This window comes from Teleopsis dalmanni, chromosome 2 (assembly GCF_002237135.1).
Source record: "Teleopsis dalmanni isolate 2A chromosome 2, ASM223713v2, whole genome shotgun sequence".
Classification (NCBI taxonomy): domain Eukaryota; kingdom Metazoa; phylum Arthropoda; class Insecta; order Diptera; family Diopsidae; genus Teleopsis; species Teleopsis dalmanni.
The window spans coordinates 13780417-13801002 of record NC_051847.1 but is presented as its reverse complement, the minus strand read 5'-3'; the positions used below and the strand labels follow the sequence as shown (position 1 = coordinate 13801002).

At 29.4% G+C, this 20586-nt stretch overlaps 1 protein-coding gene and 5 non-coding genes across 8 annotated transcripts; 3 read left to right on the top strand and 3 right to left on the bottom strand.

Moving 5' to 3' along the window:
* The first annotated feature begins 717 nt into the window (after positions 1-717).
* LOC119685591 lies at positions 718-3082 on the top strand. Of its 3 annotated transcripts, XM_038099920.1 has the most exons (5): positions 718-926; positions 1854-2180; positions 2238-2404; positions 2464-2799; positions 2863-3080. In XM_038099920.1, exons 2-5 carry the CDS (start codon positions 1996-1998, stop codon positions 2922-2924), a joined length of 750 nt encoding a protein of 249 aa, XP_037955848.1. In that variant the 5' UTR covers positions 718-926; positions 1854-1995; the 3' UTR covers positions 2925-3080. The 3 variants fall into 3 exon arrangements, with proteins under 3 accessions (XP_037955848.1, XP_037955847.1, XP_037955846.1); XM_038099919.1 differs by having other exon boundaries at positions 2241-2404; positions 2464-3082; XM_038099918.1 differs by having other exon boundaries at positions 2464-3081.
* A 10772-nt stretch (positions 3083-13854) lies between these two features.
* Positions 13855-13927, bottom strand: Trnav-uac. Its single transcript has one exon. It is a non-coding gene; the product is annotated as a tRNA-Val (tRNA).
* Positions 13928-15434: 1507 nt separating this feature from the next.
* Positions 15435-15507, bottom strand: Trnav-uac. Its single transcript has one exon. It is a non-coding gene; the product is annotated as a tRNA-Val (tRNA).
* Positions 15508-16467: 960 nt separating this feature from the next.
* Trnav-uac lies at positions 16468-16540 on the bottom strand. Its single transcript has one exon. It is a non-coding gene; the product is annotated as a tRNA-Val (tRNA).
* Positions 16541-16891: 351 nt separating this feature from the next.
* Trnal-aag lies at positions 16892-16973 on the top strand. The gene has a single exon. It is a non-coding gene; the product is annotated as a tRNA-Leu (tRNA).
* Positions 16974-17620: 647 nt separating this feature from the next.
* Positions 17621-17831, top strand: LOC119686564. Its single transcript, XR_005252978.1, has one exon. It is a non-coding gene; the product is annotated as a small nucleolar RNA U3 (small nucleolar RNA).
* Positions 17832-20586: the final 2755 nt, after the last annotated feature.

Genomic DNA, 20586 nt, shown 5'->3' with positions numbered 1-20586 from the left:
TCTCTCCTAATAATAACAACACTAGAGTTAATATACAAATTTCATCAATAAAACACTTAACTAAAAGTTCTGTCATATGCAGGTGCCGTTAAATCAATATATAGATCGTGGTTTTACAAATGTTCGAAGAAACACATATGTAAACCTAAATATGACGGATTGGTCCGATAATTATAAGTGTAAACACTGTAAACAAAAACGTCAAGCTTACATTTTTGTTTTCAATTATTATGTTTACACTCAGAACTATTAAGTTTTTGTGTGGATTTGTATGTAAAATAGCATACATTGCTGAACATTTGTTTAATTATTTACAATAGTAAACTGCTACATCATATACACCCAACTCTTTTTTTACACGGTAGATATGTTCCTCAGAAATCCGTGTAAAAAAAATGCCAAGTGTCAAACAAGACTGTGATTTTGAGACCGTACTAGATTAAAAATTTTTTACCAAAAAAAGTTTTTTTTCAACCATGTATTTTCAAATCCGTGTAAAAAAAGTTGGGGTGTATTATTTTAATATGGTATATATGGACCAGTATAAGGGGAAAGCAACTTATTAAAATTATAAAAATTATTACATGAGTTGGAAAACAAAGGAATCGGAATTTTAAATATTTTGTTTAACTTTAATATTACTGCGTTTTATTTTATTTTTAAAAAGTAGGCTTATAAAATATAAAAATTTTGATATATCAAATAAGAGAACAAAAATATTTTTACGCATATAAAATTCTCTGCAATTCCATCCAAATTATAACAGTATACATTAGCACAGATTCAGGACGATAGCATGAATTAACAACTGTTATATTGTTTTTGAACATTTATATATCTGCGTCCGTTGTAAATGCGGGATATATATCGGAAGAAGTCAAAGGCAACTTTTGATTTTTAGGATCAGTTCCTCTTGTTAGTAACAAGTAAGTAAATTATTTATTATATATTTTGCGTTTTATATTAATTTTAGTAATGCTTTTATTTTGTATTAAAGACTACTTGATATATATTACGATGAGGATTTTTTTTTTTGTTGATGAGGAATGTTTTTCATTTTCTCTGCCATGTGAACCCATATGTTGATATTAGTCCCTCTTGGGGAATGCAAAAAATATGCTCTTCTAATAGCTGCGATATATGTAGTTTTGTTTTATGTCTATCAGAAATATTTGTACTTTACTATTTATCCACTTAAATCAGACTACTCTGATTAAGATGGTTATCAAGAAAATCAGTTTCTGCAGAAGTCTGATGTTTTCGAAGAAAATTGCAATTTTTTATATTGTCAAATTTGTTAATCGATATATGAAAAAAAACAGTTTGCTCTTGATTGAATTTTCTAAGATTGCTGGGTTTTATTTTTTTCATAACATGCAACAACTGTTGGATTAAAATATTTTTAGGGCTGCTTTCTAAACGAATTTTATTAAATTCTATTTATGGGAGATAACCTAAAACGCTAGCGCTTCTGTTACTGTAAATATATCAAATTGTTTTTTTTTTGCTAACATATAGCTTCGTATAATTACCCTAAAATTATTATTATTTACAAAATGATCTCAACTATAAGTGTAGATAGTGATAGCAGGTATAGCGATTAAAGGTACACTGAACTATAAGGAAAATAATACAGATATCATTTACGGAAACTGAACACTCGAATCCTAAATCAAGAGTAATTTCTTTTAAGTTTAAAGGTAAGCTCTCAAAATTAATCATTCTTTCCTTTATACTGAAAGACGTCTTCACTATATATATATACAAGCATATTAGGAATAGTAATAATTTGCTTATAAAAACTTGAATTAGTTTTAAAATACTACTGATGTTATTTTTAAATTTAATTACAGGTCTATCTACTATATTTGCGGATTGCTTATTAAGTTAAAATTTTTACTTGAACTGGTGTGGTTTCAAAGGGAAATATTTCTTCTTATACTAGAAATATCTTAATTAAATAAACAGTAAACTACAAGCGTTTGTAGTTCCAATATGTCTGACGAATGTATGTGTAATTTTTCAAGTGAGCCAACCCATTACCATCATCGTCTTCATAATTCGACTTTCGATTCCGTCCTACAAACACTTGGTGAACAACAATATTTGCTGGTATTCATTGTGATACTTCTAGTTGGGATAGCAATAAAGTTCTTTTTGGATGCCTGCACTTCACAAGGGTAAGATCTTTTGATAAAAAATAATACCTAAAAAATTAAAGAATTTTTTAAATTCAGAAGAAATCGCCATCGCAAGTCCACAAAAGAGCCAAATATCATAATAAATATTAATGTATCAAATGATAAATTGGACAAATTTGATGTTGAGACTCCTGCGGCATTACATTCTACACCGAAAGTGAAAAAAAGCCCACGTAAACGTACTGCTACTGTTGCAAAATCCGGTAAGAATGCAACACATTATAATTGGTAACCTTAATATATTAAATTATTGCTTATTAAGGTATTGCGAATAAGGTGAAAGGTTGTGTAGGAAACGTAAATCCAAAACATGATCCCAAAGAAACTGTTAGTACCGAACAGAAAGTTTCTGCGGATCCGCATCCGGAACCTCAAACAGTACCTAAAAATGTTGGTGAAAATGTCATAAGTGAACAATCATATGAAGCTTCAGATGTCTGTACGATGAATTTTGTGAACTGTTTGTGTGAAGTGGATGTACCACAAGTCGAAAAAGCAGACGAGGGACGCTTGTTGAAACCAGTAGATAGTAAGACTATTATTAAAAAGAAATTAAATATGTCCAATGAGAAAATGGAGACGGTTGCAGATATGCTTAGTGAGTCCAATACACAAATTTTGGACAACACAACCGTTTTTAACAAAATATTCCCATTTTTAGTTAATCTGGAGGAAGAACCGAAACAGATTGAAATTGACTCCATTGATCAATCTGTTTTATGAACTCGCTATTGTGTCCATACGGAAATTGAAGAAATATAGGAATTTGTGCGATCACTAAAACTACACACACATACACACATATACACACATTACACATAAATATAAAAACAATACAATAACCCGTTTAATAAATACAAGATAAAATGTTAACATTTATAATAATTATTTTTAAAGTTAATGGGACAATTAAAAAAAAATTCACTGTAAAATAATACAGTCATAAGCAAATATCATATATTACATTATGATATTTATGGTATATTTATTTCTTAAAAAGTTTTTATTTTTTTCTTAAGTGATTTGGGACATTTGTTAATCACATTTTTTAATATTATGGTTAATTTTGGGACTACAAAAGCTTTCATTATAAAAATAATTGACACACACTTACACATTACACATAAATACAATACATAGCCATAGCCCGGATATAAGGAAGTAAAACTTCCACTATTTAAATACATTTATTTTAATTTATTAAATGTTTAAATTTTGGGCAATTATAATATGTATTATTTGTTAATTATGGGACAATTAAAAAAAAATTCTTTACGAATAAAACTCTTCAACACTTACTTACACCCTTACACATCCATACACAAACATGACAATAACCCGGCAATAAAAAAAAAAATAAAAAAAAAACAATTTGCTGTTTCTATTTAATAAACTAAGCATATTTCAAAAAGTCCATTTAAGCGGATTACAGTATGATAATCTTTACGAACCTTCACGCAACTTTAATAATTATCGTTTTTCTTCTAACTTCGGTTTGGCTCTCTCATTTCTAGACAAAAAGACAAAAAGATTCCAAGTAAAGACTTCAGATAAAGTTGTCTCGGCTTACAATGTTAACATTAACACTGACGATTCCAAACTCCTTTTCTTTAGCTTTCTTTTCTCTATTTCTTTAGTAGAAGACTTCAACTTCTTTTTTAGTAGAAAACTTCCTTCTCCATTAGTAGAAGGCTTCTACTTCTTCTTTAGAGTAAGACTTCTACTTCTTCTTCAGTAGAACACTTGTACTTCATCGTTAGTAGTCACTTCTAATTCATCTTTAGTAGAACACTTCTACCTCATCTTCATTAGAAAACTTTTATTTCATACTTAGTAGAATACTTCTACTTCATCCTTAGTAAAACATTTCTATTTCATCTTTAGTATAACACTTCTACTTCATCCTTAGTTAAGCACTTCTATTATATTTATTTAATAATCTTAACTTAAGATAGAAGATATCTTTAGTTAAAGACCTACCATCTTCAGTAGCAAATGCAGGCCTCACAAAAATGTTGCTCCTCAGATATTTAGTTGTAATTCGTAAGATAGGCATCACTCGGTAGTGCCACCTAGTGCTTAATCGATGTAAAAGAAATCATTATTGAAACGATATCCATCGAGAAGCAATAAACAGAGTTTGACACAAAATGAAAATGGATGCCCATTCTTCCACTAAGGAGAGAATTCATTTTATTGTTTGAACAGATGGTAAGTAGTGATTATAATGTGATTACTAGTTTATATTTTCACTATAATCTCGGAAGTACTATATCATTTGAATCATTTCAAGTGCTATGAGTGATTTTATATATTATTAAAAGAAATGAGTAACTGTATAGACATTAACCTTGATTTACTCTTTTAAAAAAATTGCTTGAAATTTCAGTTATATTAAACTAAATAGTTCTTATATGTAGAAGTGTGGCAATGTCCTGTATAGTAATATTCTATCCTTTCGGATGTTTTTTAATTTACTATCTAAACGTGCCTTTGTGTGGTTTTATTAATATAAACATTAAATAAGGCAAGAGTGCACATACGAAAGGAAGTTTGTTTACTATTTTGTTTGGGATTCCTTGGTAAATAATTTCAACATAAAATACCAGTGCATTCGGAGCTGTTGTTGGTTTTTGAAAATTTATCGAAATCATTTACGAGTTTCTTACATTTTTGGCTTAGCACACATAAAACCCAGTTTAAGTGCAGTACGCGACTTTTTTGGGCACATTATGGGTTGAGTCTGCAACATTTTGTATGCGTGGCAAAGGCTGCAGTTGCACTCATGTCACGTGACGTTATGTGCAATTATTAATTATAAATGAAGTTGCTTTCGGAATTTATAGCAGATAGAAACTGCGGGAACTACTGGAAGTTCAAATGATTCTTGTGTTGAGACACTTTTCCTTAATGTTTAATGCAGTTCTATCTTCCGACAGAAGCGCGGCAAAACATCGTTTTAAAAATACACAAATATAAAAACTGTATTTAAATAGATATAATAAAATTTGTTCGTAAAACTTTACGACATCTACCATTCAGTTAACCATACACTTGTGTTGTAAAATGCTTATATGTGGTTTTTTGCTTATTAGTATTATAGGCCCTGACAGACCTGTTTCCATAAACATTGCTTTCTATTATTTCAAATCTAAAACTACGGCAGTCCAATGATGAACATTTAATTTGTTGTGGTCTCTTACTACTGCCATAGATCCATCTTCTTTTCGGCATATTCTTACTTTTCTTTTAATTGGTGCATTAGCACTATATACTTTTCATACACCATAGTCACCTGATCAGGTTCAATCTACTTTTTTGCAGATTATATGCTTCTTCTTTCCATACTGACCTATCCCATGACTTCAACCGATTTATTGAACTCTAGGTTTCGATTATTCTTTTCAGAGGACTTTTCGCTCATATTTATATTATTAATATTGAGATTTCAAACATTAATTTTTATTTAAAGTATAAACTCATCAAAAACTTTTGAAAATTCAAGTTCGACAGCAAAATTCAGGATTGTTTCAAGACAAATTGCACTTCAACTTGAACTGCACGCATCTGCAGCTGTAACCATCCACCAATCTCTTCTGTACTGTGAATGTGAAAAAAGTCAAAATGACAATTACTGTCACCCAACTGTAGTTTCCATTAAATTATTGCAAATTGTATTGAATGGGAAATTTCAGTGAAAATTTGCTTAGCAGGATGTGTCGCTGGTAAATGTGACGTTACACAGCAATTTCAGTAGAACCGTCTTACTGTACCGAAAGTACACCATTTAGAGTATGTAAGTGCCATCAGCGCTTCCACTGCAATCAAATACCACAGGATGTAAGGTTTTGAGATTGTCAGATTTTATTGGTGGAACGTGTGCATCTCGAAAATGGAATGCGTGCCAATGGTTAATTTTATGGAATAGCAAAAGGAATGCACGTCAACGGTTTCAAAGGCAATAGCCACGAAAATGTTTAGCACTCCCGCTTTCACCAAGCGGGAGTGCGTGAAATTTTATACATTCCTGAATTTATTTATTTTTAAGACAATTAAATTTAATCTCCGATTTGGGTTTCTCTTCACTTAATTTTTAGAGACTAATTTAATGATCATTAACAATTTTTGTCAATTTATTGAAGACCCAGATACCACTATTTGAGATATTCTGCTATTGCAAATTGCTTGAATACTAACTTTAGCAAAAATCTCTAGTAGTCTGCTCGGTGTTATACTAAATTTCAGATTTGTCTACATTTAAAAAAATTTCTAAAAAAGACTGAACTCATTTTCACTCATTTCCTTTTTTTTTTGGACGAATGCGACTTATCTTCTTTTTGAGAAATCTTTTTCTGATCGCGGACCCAGAATGTTGAAATTGATAGAAAGAAACCGATCTTAATGGATATTAATACTTCATAAAATGGCTTCTTCAAATCTACATACAATAGAATCACGCTATTACCTTCTTATTTAATGATTCTGTTCTTTTTCCGGTAGGTGGAAAACATCGAAAGCCACTAAAATCAATTCTTAGAAATGAATGATGGAGATTTTCACAGCAATGTGTAAACTTTATTCCAATAATCAGAGGAGAGGATGTGAGCGAAAAGCTTAGTACCTAGCGGACTTGGTTTATATAAGTCAGATAGTATAGGCGTAGCGCAGATAGAATGAGTGTAAATAGGATTGTTTGTGTTATTGTATACCACTTATTTGTACTTATAGCAACCTATTTGAATAATGTTCTGAATAAATGAAAAAACTTAAACGAGAATGGTAAGCCTTGTCAAGTGGATTGTTAAAGAAGAGTAGCTTAGTATATAACTTATTTGTTCATTTTCCTTATTATCTTAATTCTGTGTGATAATAGTCCGTACTTTTTAAGTAAGTACCGACCACAGATTTTATATGTTCCATATATTGTTAGTGATAACACAATCTCTGACCGCTAAGACTGTTGTTTAGTATTGCTTTTAAGTATAAGAGCAAGGTTCAAGTCTACTTATTAAGTTTGAAGTACTGTAACGTACAACTCGCTTCTTTTTATATTAAATTATTTTTTTAAAAAAAACATTTTTCGCTTTTTTATATTAATTAATTTTAAAAGAAATAAATATTTCACGTTGTTAGAAATTATTCACTGACTGATGTTTTGCTCGCTTACAGTAATTTATGAAGAGGTTTTTAAAATTAGTTGCATATCTTTATTTTTATTCTTGTGGATTATAAGGGCAGCTGTCATTATCAGAGAATCAAGGTATTTTATTTTAGATTATGCATATCAATGACAGTCTATGATAATAGGCATATGAGAATCCATTTATTCCTTCTTCTTTACCTGTAGACATCTTTCATGACATCTACAACTAGGCTGTACAATTGGAAGGGCTATAAGCAGATTTTGTTGTTGCATCTGTTCTATAAGTCTGTTATATCCCATTGTGGTATATTGACAACGACATGACTTTTCTATAACACTGGTCTTACAATAATATTAAGAATTATTTCACTTTACGCATCCACTTAAACGTTTTAGTGTTTGCAACAATAAACCTCTATTCTATATCTGAAAATTAATAAATGCAATTATAGTCTTAATTCTAGTTTAAAATGTCTAAAAAAATTCTTTAAAAATTATTATTTGTTACTAAACATTTATAAATAGTTTTTCACTTCAAGTTTAGTGAATTATATACAAGCCAACCGTTCCGTTCGTAAGGAGTGTATTCGATGTCATGATTGGAAGTTTAAATTTTGTTATTTAAACAGTGGAGTCCCTAATAGAAAAGTGTGAAAAGTTCAAAATAAAACTGTAAAAGATAATAATAGAAGAGAGACGTGGAAATTATCACGCACATTCCGGCTAGCACTGAATTTTGTGCAGAAGAACTACGTCTATATTAAATTATCCCATTATGCAATTTTAAGAACGTGTGCAGAATTTCCACTTTCTTCTTTTTATAAAAGTTGTTCCTGCTTTCTTTTAATGCAAAATTATATGCCAACTTTTTTTATTTCATTTTTTCGCAAAGAATTTTGCTCCAAGCAATAAGCATTTGCGATGTGAGGAGTGTCTAGTAAATTCCATTAGAGACCGTAAATGTGCCATATACGCAAACAAGCATTTGCTGTTTAGGTGATTGCATGCCTGTACTTGAAATTTGTGCACATACTTGCAAAACTTTTTGCCACATCTATATATAAATATATATATATATACATAAACATCCCACATATACTTTTTATTTCTGGAATATGTTCACACATTTGAAAAAATTTTGCAAAATTACAACCCTCCGTACTACGTTTTATCGAAATTGTTTGCAACAACCCTACAACCCTATTCTTACTTACATTATGAGTATTACATATGCTTCTTCTTCCCGAAGCTCTCTAATCACAAATTGTAAAGTTTTCACCTTTGGTGGGGGAGTAAGTCATAGACTTGTGCACAAATAATTTTGGTGCGTGTTGTAAATTTGTAATTTAGTATTTCCCTTTTTACTTTTTGAATATCGTAAACTTTTCTGAAACAAGGTTTTTATTAAAGACAATGGCTATTAGATTTTTCTGTGTTCTTCTTCTCCTTAACATTGGTATCTAACGTTTGAGTTATCTTTCAGCTTTGTAGTGACTTTGATTCTTTAAATATGACATTGTTATTAAAAATGCAAAAAGTTTTTTATTGACAATCAGGTTAAGCCGGTTTCTAGAACTTAATTGACCACCTCCTTTCACTTAAGTATGATGATTACCTACAATGTGGCTAAGAGGTTTTTTAAAAAAAAAATTGATGGTCGTCTTATTCGTTTTAAATTTTACCACGTCAGTGTGTGACTGTACTTTACTCGTATAGATAATTAAATTTTTTTGTCTGGAAACCGATAAATGTAATACTTTTTTTTTAAATAGATGACTATTTTAATGTAAACTATGAATGTAAAGTGTGAAGCAAAACTTTCACTAAGGCAATACTCCAGATCATACTCTAGCACTTGGCGTCCACATATAGTGCTAATATATTTCAGCAGAATTTCCTTCTCAATCAACGTTAAAACCTAAAACTGACATTATATTCGTAGTTCAAATTTTAAATTGTTCAAGAATCGATTAATACGAACAAATGAGCAAACGTTTTGGTGATTACCATATTCAATTAGTACACTATACTACATTATATTGTTAATCAACATACCTCTTACCATCAAATAACGTTTTGAGGCATGATTCACTCAAAAGAATGGTGGGTCAAACCGAGAAATCAGCCTTGGTCTGTCAAATCCTTTCACCTTTTTGGTAATTCCTTGGCTTTCAAACAGTAGTATTAGATTTAAATTTCATCAATTAATACAGATTAAGAAATGTTTAAACAATTGGTTTAAAATCAACACGAGTCACACGAAATGCATTAATTTCTACGCATTAGCTAACTGCACTTAAAAAACCAAATAATTAGCAATAATAAAATAACATTGGGAAAAAGTGACTCCGAACAGCACTAAAAAAATAAAGAAGAATTTTGCAAATAAATTATGTAGAATCTTTGCACAAATATTTTCAATATTAAAAGAAACATTGGTTAAATTATTTAGAAACGGTAATCTACTTTGCAAATCCAATACATAAAAACTACGTCAGATGGGGCTGTTAAAAAGAAAGCAATAACAATGACACTAACAAATGTTGAAGACATCACAATTGCTGCGGCTGCGGTTTCATTAGCCAAGCCAAGGCGACTAAATTGCAAAGTAGTAAAGTGTTCCACACTCCAGCAGGCGCAAGAGAAGTTTGTAGGTTTCGTCTTTCCTCTAAACCAAATTCAAACTCTAATATCTATTTCTTCGTTCAGCCATAGCGCAGGGAAAACATATATGAGCTTTTATGAGTATTTTTGTGGAATACTCCAAACCACAAATAGAAATTTTCCACTGAAATAATATTACCAATTCAATTTAAGCCAAAACTACGTCGGAATGCAGCTGTCAGCTATAAGAAGTTAAAACATTTATTTTCATATTAAGCAATAAGTTTTTATTGTTTAATATTGCTTAAATTTACAACTTTTTATTATATTTTGCATTTTAATAATTTTACCAATTTTTCTTGTAAAATAATAACATTTACATAAGTTCTGTCTCCATTAAAATGTGGTTGGAAGTGCATGATGAGCACGTTTTGCATGCAATATTAGCTGCGTTAACACAATTCACGTTCAATGAAGAAAAAACTGTTGCTAGAGGCTTACAAGGTGCCTTATGAGGAGTTCTCGGTTAAAAATATAGAATTAATATTTACATAACATCAGTTTTTATTATTCAATAGTTTCAAATGAAGTATATCTATATCCTTTCAGATTATCTAACTGAAAAGTATTTCAGTTAATATTAAATGTCTTCCATAGACTGTGCATTAATAAAATCTTCTGCTACTTTCTTTTAATAGGCGTGCTTGATCAAGTATTCTTTATTTTTTGTTAGAAGAAACAATATTTTTTCAATATTTTTTCATATTTTTTCATGCCCTTCTCTTATAGTAGCACAAATATGCTCCGAAGTATTTTTTTCTAAAGTAAAATAAGCTCACTCATGCATCCTTCGCTATATCTTATATCTCTTATAGTAGCACAAATATGCTTCGAGGTATTTTTTTTTAAAGTAAATTACGCCTGCTCATTCATCTTTCCTTATATCTTAAAGTAAGATAAGTTACACGCTCGTTTTATACAGAAAAACGATACAGGTTCGCCGTAGAATTAGGTTCATTGTACATATTTTAATATATATATAAACATGCATATAAAGACACAGATTTACGTATATGTTTACCATACTAACATTTTCAAGAAAACCTCTATATCGGATTAGGAAACTATTTTGTTGCTCTCACGAAGCAGGTAATGTCTTCAATGTCTACGCTAGTGCTATTAGACAAACATTTCAGACAGGAGACGTAACATAGAATGGATGAGCGTCTTTTGGTGAGTATGGGGCAGTGGAAAAATAGTTATGTAATACTTTCCTCTTTCTCTTCTAACTCGAAGCTAAAGTCTTAACAGTTACTCAGTTCTTATACTCGTAGTTAGACAAATATTCTCACTGCACTATTCTCGGTTTGAGATTTCTAAATACTTTATAGATATAGTCAGTTTGACTGATGCAAAAGAGATTCTCACAAAAGATATGATTCATGAAATGGAAAGGTGTATGTTATTTTTGGCTTATTTATTGGCTTTAAAATTTCCAAGAATCCTCCAATGATCCGAAACCCTTACAAGTCATTGAACGCGTCGTTATTAAGTTACGAGATGTTAGATTTTCTGTTATGAATTTAATTCTTTTAAAATCGCGCTGAGGAACATAGCGGCAATTTTTGATTAAAAAATCGTACAGTGCTCTTTAAGTTGTAAGAATAATTTTACTATATTTAAGACCAATCTGTGTGTATCGGTTATTGTGTCATATATTCTCAGCTTGATATTATTAGTTAGGTTATTTGTCAATATACAATTCTTTTTGGTTCATAAATCTTACAACTGTGGAAGTTTCAATAGAGATCATTTCGTAACTAGTACACCAATAAACTTAAAGTTTTTGGCAGCTTTAAATCTTGTTTACTCTCTTGTTTTGTATGGGTTCTTAAAGTCTTGATGCTATATATTTAAATGTATATATACTCAGTCACCGCTTTCTTCTTTTCTACTAAAAATGTTAGGGTATAAATTTAGCGATTTACTTTTTAGCCCACATCATTAGCTTACCTCCTTGATTTTCAATAACTCTTAACTAAAGCAATAATGCAAATGCAAAAACTATGTACATTTAGGGAAAAACAAAAAATAAATTCACAACAAAAATAATGTCTTATATACTTTAACATAATATAAGGTCTGTATCGGTACATTGAAGTTGAAATATGAACACCCTTTATCGTGCACTGCATTCTAAGAGACGTATAAATGCCATCAATTCAATTGTTATTATTTTTTAATAGTGTTTTTATTTTATTTTCCTTATACATTACAATTCATCATCGTTTTTTTTTTGTGTACTATTATTGAAAAATAATAATGAGTCTGCGGAGTGAGCGTGCAGTTTTCGAGCGTGCAGTTGAAACAATGGAACGTGATACTTCGAAAGCACGCATTTTAATGGACCACCATGCGTAATTTTCGTATAAAAAAAAATTTGCTGTCCACGTTCATAAAACTGAGAATAATAAAGTAAAATAATGCGTTAAACTGCGAAAATGCATAATAAAGCCAATTGATGTGAAAGAGGTTGAAAATCATTAACAAATAACCGTTAAACTCTATAGGATATCTGTAGAGTTACTAGTTGCATTCAAATCATTAAAATATTCGAGACATGGAAATAATTGCAATATTTATGATCAAACGAGTCGAATAACTGAAGTCAATTATAGGAAAATTATTTTTTTTCTTCAAGTGTTCCTAGAAAGATGCTTACGAAGAATTGTAAATAGACGGCTTCATTACAAATCCTTTATTTATAAACTTCTGTTAAACTAATTATACCATAATTATCCCATAATGAGAGAAAATTAATTTAAAATTTTCTTAGTTACAAACTACAATTTTTAAGATTGGTGCTCATTGCATCCTTATACCTAATTTAATAAATAAAAAAAAAATTAAATGATCAAAGAGGCATAGTTTAAATGTTTGTCTACCTATTCACAATTCGTTCCTTACTATATTTCCACTTCACATGTTCTGATGTATTTCAAGGCAAAAGTCGTAAATGAAGAATCTGCACCACCTCAACACGACAGGATAAATTAAAAATGGCAATCTATGAACATGTAAAATTTCAGATACTACGAACTGGAGGTACAATGAAATTCATTGCTATTTTCCTTTGTTTCTCTTGAATGAGCTTGTAAAATAGTTCCGTTGTCGTCTTCGAATTCCTTTATTTCCATTTATAAAACCACAAAACTATGCACAACTGATGGCAATGAATCAACAAGTTTGATTGTTTTGGCCATTGTCATTTGGCTTTGTCACTTGGATTGAGAACTTGACTTGGATTGGAAAAATGATTACTCAGATGATGACTTTTGTTAAACTGTTGACAAAACGTACAAAACGAGTTGAGGTATTTCAATTAAGACATAAAGGATATTGTTAAATGGGAGGAGCATGTTTAGCCAGGAATTAATATAGAAAGTTCAAAATTCACCAGGTTCTTTAAACCAAAAAGTTTATTAGCAAGTAAAAAAATATTTAAAATAAATTTAAATTAAATAAAATCCAATTTCATTAAAGTATCATAATACAGAATGGATACATATCCTATTACCTGTAATAAATATCTAATATTTTATTAATTATTTGGTTAGTCCCTAATAATCCCTAATGAAAAATAATACAACTGATATCGAAATAAATAAACAAAATTCTTATTCGAAGAGATGAGAAAAGAAATTCAAATAATAACAGAATAGAAATACCATATAAATTAATAATAGAAAATATACTTTTAAATTGCTTAATTATTAGAAAATTTTATTAAATTTTTTTTTATATATTTTACTTTAGACATTAAGTCAATGTCAGAGATTTAATAGCATTTTATTAGAAAAAAAAGTAAAAAATATATAAATAATTAAAAAAAAACTGGAACTACTATGGTTCCATCCAGGATCGAACTGGAGACCTTCTGCGTGTAAAGCAGACGTGATAACCGCTACACTATGGAACCACTTGGAGTTCAAGTGACAAAGTGATAATATGAACTGGAAGGCATGAAATATTAAAATTTTTAAGATATTTTTATCTTAAAAATATTGTTGTGATTCCATATTTTTAGTTAAAAATATTGTGATTCGATATTTTTAGTTAAAAACATAGTGATTCGATATTTTTAGTTAAAAATATTGTGATTCGATATTTTTAGTTAAAAATATTGTGATACGATTTTTAATAAAGTTTTAAAACTTTATATTTAATAAAGTTTTTATAGGTAAAAATGACACTCAATCATAATATAATTATATTATTTTTAATTAAAATATGGTAAAAATCATACAAATTTTCGGTAATGAAATTTAAATAATAATACAAAACAAAAATAATAAAATAAAAGGAGTAAACTCAATTCAAATTACATTTAAATAATAACTATTGTAGTAACAACAATTTAATATAATACAGATAAAGGGTATTTACACTAATTAATATAAATTTACACTAAAATTAATATAAATAATATGTATCGAATATCATTATCACATTTTTAAAGGAATTGTTTGTTAAAAATGGAATTTATTGCTGCAGATTTGTTCAGTTCAAGTATTCCTAAATTCATTATTTGTTATATTAAACGTAGTCATATATTTTGTACTTTTCGTCACATAAACAATATTAAATAATTAAATTAAATGATTATATATAGAACAGGTGTCGGAATATTATTTACTTTATTTTTCAATAGTTCTAAGGCTAGAAAATTCTAGTAGGTTTTTTAATAAATTTAAAAAAATATCGGCTCCTTTTAAGAAAGCGGAGAATATTTGGATGAGGTGAGAAATTGATATTTATGCTACTAACGACAGCAGACTCCTCCACTTTAAGTATCAGTTTTAAGAAGGTAGGACAGCAGCATAGGAAACATTTCATGATCCATAGTCCTTTACACAAGTTAGGTAAAGGCTGTTGTCAGAAAGGCCAAGTCGAATTGCATTTATATTGTAGATCAGTATTGTCCAGGGCAGGGCACAAATATTATGGGCCGTGCTTTGGACAGCTCTTTTGTAGACTATTAAGAATTTTAAAGATCTCAAAGAGATTGAGTGTGACTTACTTAAATAAATTCAATTATTTAATTTGTTTAAATAGAATTAAATAATTAAATGAGTAACAACTATTGTAACTAACTAGTATTAATGTAAGTATTTTCAGACATAAGATAAATTATAATGTAATAAGATACATAATTTGCATTTAAATTATGGTTACTAATGCTTGTCATATTTAATTTCTGCAGAAACAATAGATCCGTACTTTGTTAAAGACGATTGTTGGAATCTAAATAAAATAAAATTCAGTGAAATATAAATTGAAAGTTTTAGGTTAGATAATAATTATAAAAATCAAAACAAAGTGGCTTGATTTGTAATCTTAAGTATTTATATTGCCATGTTAATCAATTACGATAAAGAAATACATATATAGGAGTGAAAAGATTATTTATTAAAAAGTTATATCTATGGTTCCATCCAGGATCGAACTGGAGACCTTCTGCGTGTAAAGCAGACGTGATAACCGCTACACTATGGAACCACATAATAGATACTTGTCCAATTTCGTAATTATTTATAGGTATTAATTTAAAAAAAAGTTACTTAACAGTTAATTTTATAATTAATTATTTTGATTATAACTTATTGTGTAGTAAAAATTAATTTGGCTTTACTGAAAATTAAAAATACTATACACACACAATTTCTATGTACATATCAATCTGATATGTTGTTGTGGGTAGTATCTATATCTTTACTTTTATCCATGAAGTTTTATGTATTAAGACAATTTTAATAAAAAAAATTAATTTTTTAACAAAATATTGCTTTTTCAAATAAAACTTTCGTGTTTAACATTGTTTTTAAGCTTAAGATATTTGGAAATCATAAGTCAAAAATTCTCCTCAAAATGGTATTGACGTCAGCAAACTGAAAAATTCTAGTATTACGCGACTAAAGACTTGATGGTAGATAGACTACAAAAGATACATAGTCATGAATATGAATAATAACCAATATTAGACTTTCAAATCAGATATAGAGTGAAAACGTGCCGACTAAAATATTTTTGTGACGTTTTACATTTTAAGCTGACTGACAAATAGATTTAGTTTCACTATATTTCAAGCGTCCAGTTTACATTGCTAAACCAGAGCACCTATGCTATAAACTCTCATTTCAACGAAAGTTTAGTTTGACACCCGTAATGGAAGGAAACCAAATCTAGGTCGTTTTATTAAAAAATGATGATATTTTCGCTTATAGCATACATATAAACATATGTTTATACTTTCAATTATCAAACGCTATTGATATATATTTCGTATAGAAAATGGCACTGTTACACTTTTGTCCGGTTAATTGCCCAAGTGTAAACATGAAGTGACTAAGGCTAATCAATTTTTAATTACATAATTAGGAAATGATCAGATTGAAAGTAATTTGCATTTATAACATACGATTTATTAGTTGGATAGTGGTAAAAAGTAGTCATCCACTGTGGTTCCATCCAGGATCGAACTGGAGACCTTCTGCGTGTAAAGCAGACGTGATAACCGCTACACTATGGAACCGTTGGTAACATGGCCGTAATGTATGTTACACATTAATATATACAAATATATGTAATAAAAAGTTATGAGTATTGAGAGAAAAAGTATTGTTTAGTATAAAATGTTAGCTATTTTAATAACAATTATGTATAGTTATTTTTGAAGCTACATACTTTGGTGAGCTATCAATATCTATTATTAATGATTCATATAAATTGAATGAAGTACTCATACGAAAACTGCTTTCCATTAGTATAAAAGTTGATATATTTTTCTATATAATTAAATATTTACTATAAAATAGTGTAGTAAATAATTTATTTTGTATTACAAGACATGATCGGCTGTAGCTATGCGATCTGATATGTTTAAGGTAGCGTGGCCGAGCGGTCTAAGGCGCTGGTTTAAGGCACCAGTCTCCTCGGAGGCGTGGGTTCGAATCCCACCGCTGCCAAGTTTTTTTATCACAGAAATTAATTTAATTGCTTAATTTAAATTATCTAAATTAATGTAAATTATTTAAAATAATTTATGCAATTTGTGAAATAATATTTTTTAATTGTATCTTAATACTATTTAGCAAAGCTATTTTCTTTTAATTATAGTTTTGTGGGTTTTTATTATATACCAGGTAAATGCTACTTCTTAAAATACCTGTCTATTATATGCATATGTATCTATGTATCTGCGTACTCAAATAGATAAAAATGAAAAGCAGTAGGTAATCATTCCACTGCCTTTTGTATGTACAATGTTTGTCGTATTCAACGACAGTCCACGCACAAAGCAGCAAATATTGCTTTGCTTGCTTTTATACATGTTTGTGTGCTTGATCTGCCTAAATATATTTAAGTTTCTACAAAAGAATTGAGGTATAATAAAAAATAATCTTTTCTTAAGACATACAATAGCCATTTTATAGATTGTGTTCTGTGTTCTTGAATATATTGAAGAGCTATTTGTTTTTGTAATTATGTGCTGTAAAATGTTTGGTGGTGAAAATATATAAATCGCATAAATTTTGTATTGTGTGAAATTTATAATTCTCAATTGCTTGATATACGTGTACACTTATAAGTCCACGAATTCGTAGGTAAAATTAAGACTATACTTCACAGGATCATTTCTGTAGTCAGTCTTCTTTTACTATAAATGCAAAGTAAACACAACTTTACCCGCGATGAGGAGGTATATCGTTTTATCTGTAGCGTGAGGATATGAGTGCTATTACGGGTTAGAACGTGTTCTGACATTGAAATGGCAACTCTTCGATGATCGCTCGGTTAAACGGATAAAACGACTTCTGAGTGGTAAACCCATTTATATAATACATTAAATTGTTGGTTGGAGGTAGTTAGCTATATGGCTAATATAGAGTGGTGGAATGCTTATATATTTAGTTAACTATCTGAGTTTGTAGTGTCATTTTTAATGAGAGACTACATATTATTTATGAATAATATGGTCTTGTTATTGTCATCGTTTTTAAACATATGTTTGTGTAGGATAAGTAGTGTTGAATATAATAGACACATACCTTGTGGAATAACAGATAAGAACGTGGGATGACTGTAATTATTATCGAAATAATTTTCTTAGCGTAAGATATATTGTTAAGAGGTAGCCAACCAATAATACTTCAGGTAATTATTCATATAAGCATTCCTAGAACAAAGTTAGTTGTATAATCAAATACTTTAGCTAAAACGTAGCCTTGTGTAATATTAACGCACGTAGTTTGTGTTATCCAAATCTAGTACGTAATAGTGGTGCCAAACTTCGTTACTTTTGGGTATTCGTACCTACCCGTTACTTTTCGAGTATGTATTCGTTACTCAGTATTCGTTACTCAGTATTAGTTACTCAGTATTCGTTACTGCGCTTTCGTTACTGCGCTTTCGTTACTGCGGTTTCGTTACTTCACGATTCCGATTAACGGCGCTTAGGACCGTGGGATGCTTAATGTTTAAATGCTTTCTCAAATTTGAAGTAGAACCACCTTTTATTGAATAGTTTGTTCCACATAATCTGCATTTAGCTTTTTCACTTCCTACTGGTTCAAAATGAATCCAAATTTCACTTTTTTTATTATTAATATTTTCACACATTTTTAATAAATTTGAAAACGAACAAAATTTTTGAATAAAGTAGTTGTTATTAAACCGCGAAAACAGCTGTTGAAAGTAATCGTTACCAAGTACTCAAAAGAGTAGGTAAAACGAATACTACTCATTGGTAAAATGAGTAAAAGTAACGAATACAATAAAAAGTTTGTATTCGTTACTCCGGTATTTCTTGAGTAACGAATACAAAGTAACGGATAATTACTTTTTTGGCACTACTAGTACATTAGTTTGTTTCAGTTTTTAGATTAGAGTTCAAGTTTGTATTAAAAAGTTTGATCTGTTTTGTTCGTCAAACAGCAACGCAAGAGTAAATACAGTTATATAGTTATCAACAACTAAAATAATGTGTTTCCTTTTGGCATTTGTTGACAATCCAGAGATACGAACGGGAATAGAATAATTATAAAAGGGCAAATTCGTAACAATATTAATTCTGTTTGTTACTATTTCTACCAGCTTCCCTCGAGTACAGTTTCGTATTTCCGTCTTATAATTGAGTTTTGTGTCACTAAGAGTATGTAAAATAGGTATAAAGCATTTCCAAGAAATATTTTATTGGTTATATTTTTTGTGTAACACCATTATATATTCCAAATCCGGCTTGTACTTTAATTTGTTTAAATTGTAACGTCACCAATTAAGTGGGGTCACAGCAGTAATAGCAGGTAATAAAAATCTTGACAAATCCACAGACAACTTGCAAAATTACTTAAACGCATCGCTGGAATGGTTTGACAAATGGGGAATTAAAATAAATACAAGTAAAACATGGTACATGTTATCTACACGAATAAAATATATGACCAAAAACGTATAAAAATTAACAACGATGAGGTCTTCACACACAAAAAGGCATATTACCTTGGTATTACTATAGATAGCAGATAAACTTAGAAAGACCATATCAAAGCTAAAAGTGATGAAATTAAACGTCGCCTTGGTCAATTGTCAATTCTCTTCTGCTCAAAATCCAAACTTTCTGTGGTAAATATACTCCTAGTATATAATCACTCCAATATGAAAATATGCAGCTGAAATATGGGGCACAGCGTGCAAATCCAACATACAAATATTACAAAGAATCCAATCAAAAATACTTAAGACTATTATCAATGTTAACTGGTACATCTCAAATTATGACATTCGTCGTGTCTTAAAGATACCCTTTGTCGCAAACGCTATCTAAAAAAAAAATAAAAATCACACAGATAGATTACTTTCCCATCCTATCCCAGCAATTAGGCAGCTATCAAATAACGAAACCACATATAATAGACGATTAAACACTTACTTCCATCAGAACTATCTATATAATAATCTATAACTTACTATTTAATATGCTCATAACACAATCTTAATATACTAATTGACTTATCTACTTCTTCTAAAATTTACCTATCTTATATTATTTAATTTAAACAAGTTTTTATTATTTATTGTTAATAGTTCATACAAGTAATATTTAATATTGATTTGAATTAATTTTGTAATTTCCACTATGTAAAAATGAATACTAGATACTACAATACTAGAAGCAAAAAAAATAAAAATAAAAAATAAAAACTAATCAAGTTGGAAGGCAAATTTTGCTTAATTTTAAAATATTCGTCTCTCAAACCTTTTAAACGTAAAAATCAAATTTTTTGGAATTCATTTGACGTTTCGAAAACCAGGCTAAGTTTATACGAGCTAAGCGGTTGAATTTACTGCTAAAATTAAAGCGAAACTAAAACTAAGCAATGAAATATCCATTGCTAAAAAATATGTTTTTTTCATTTCTAATTAAGTATTTTCACACAAGTTTTTTATATCATAGCTGTGCTTGTCTAAGCATATTGATCAAAAAAAGTGCTACGTGTCTGCAAAAAGTGTTATGTGCCACAGAGAGATTTTATGGTTATGTATGCTAATATTTATTTACACACGTAATTTATTTTATTT

Bases quoted from the DNA above. Each gene is read 5' to 3' on its own strand.
- LOC119685591 (XM_038099918.1), top strand. From the start codon at position 1,996: ATGTCTGACGAATGTATGTGTAATTTTTCAAGTGAGCCAACCCATTAC. The intron at 2,181-2,237 runs GTAAGATCTTTT...TTTTAAATTCAG, and splicing joins GATGCCTGCACTTCACAAGG to AAGAAATCGCCATCGCAAGT. The intron at 2,405-2,463 runs GTAAGAATGCAA...TTGCTTATTAAG, and splicing joins TGCTACTGTTGCAAAATCCG to GTATTGCGAATAAGGTGAAA.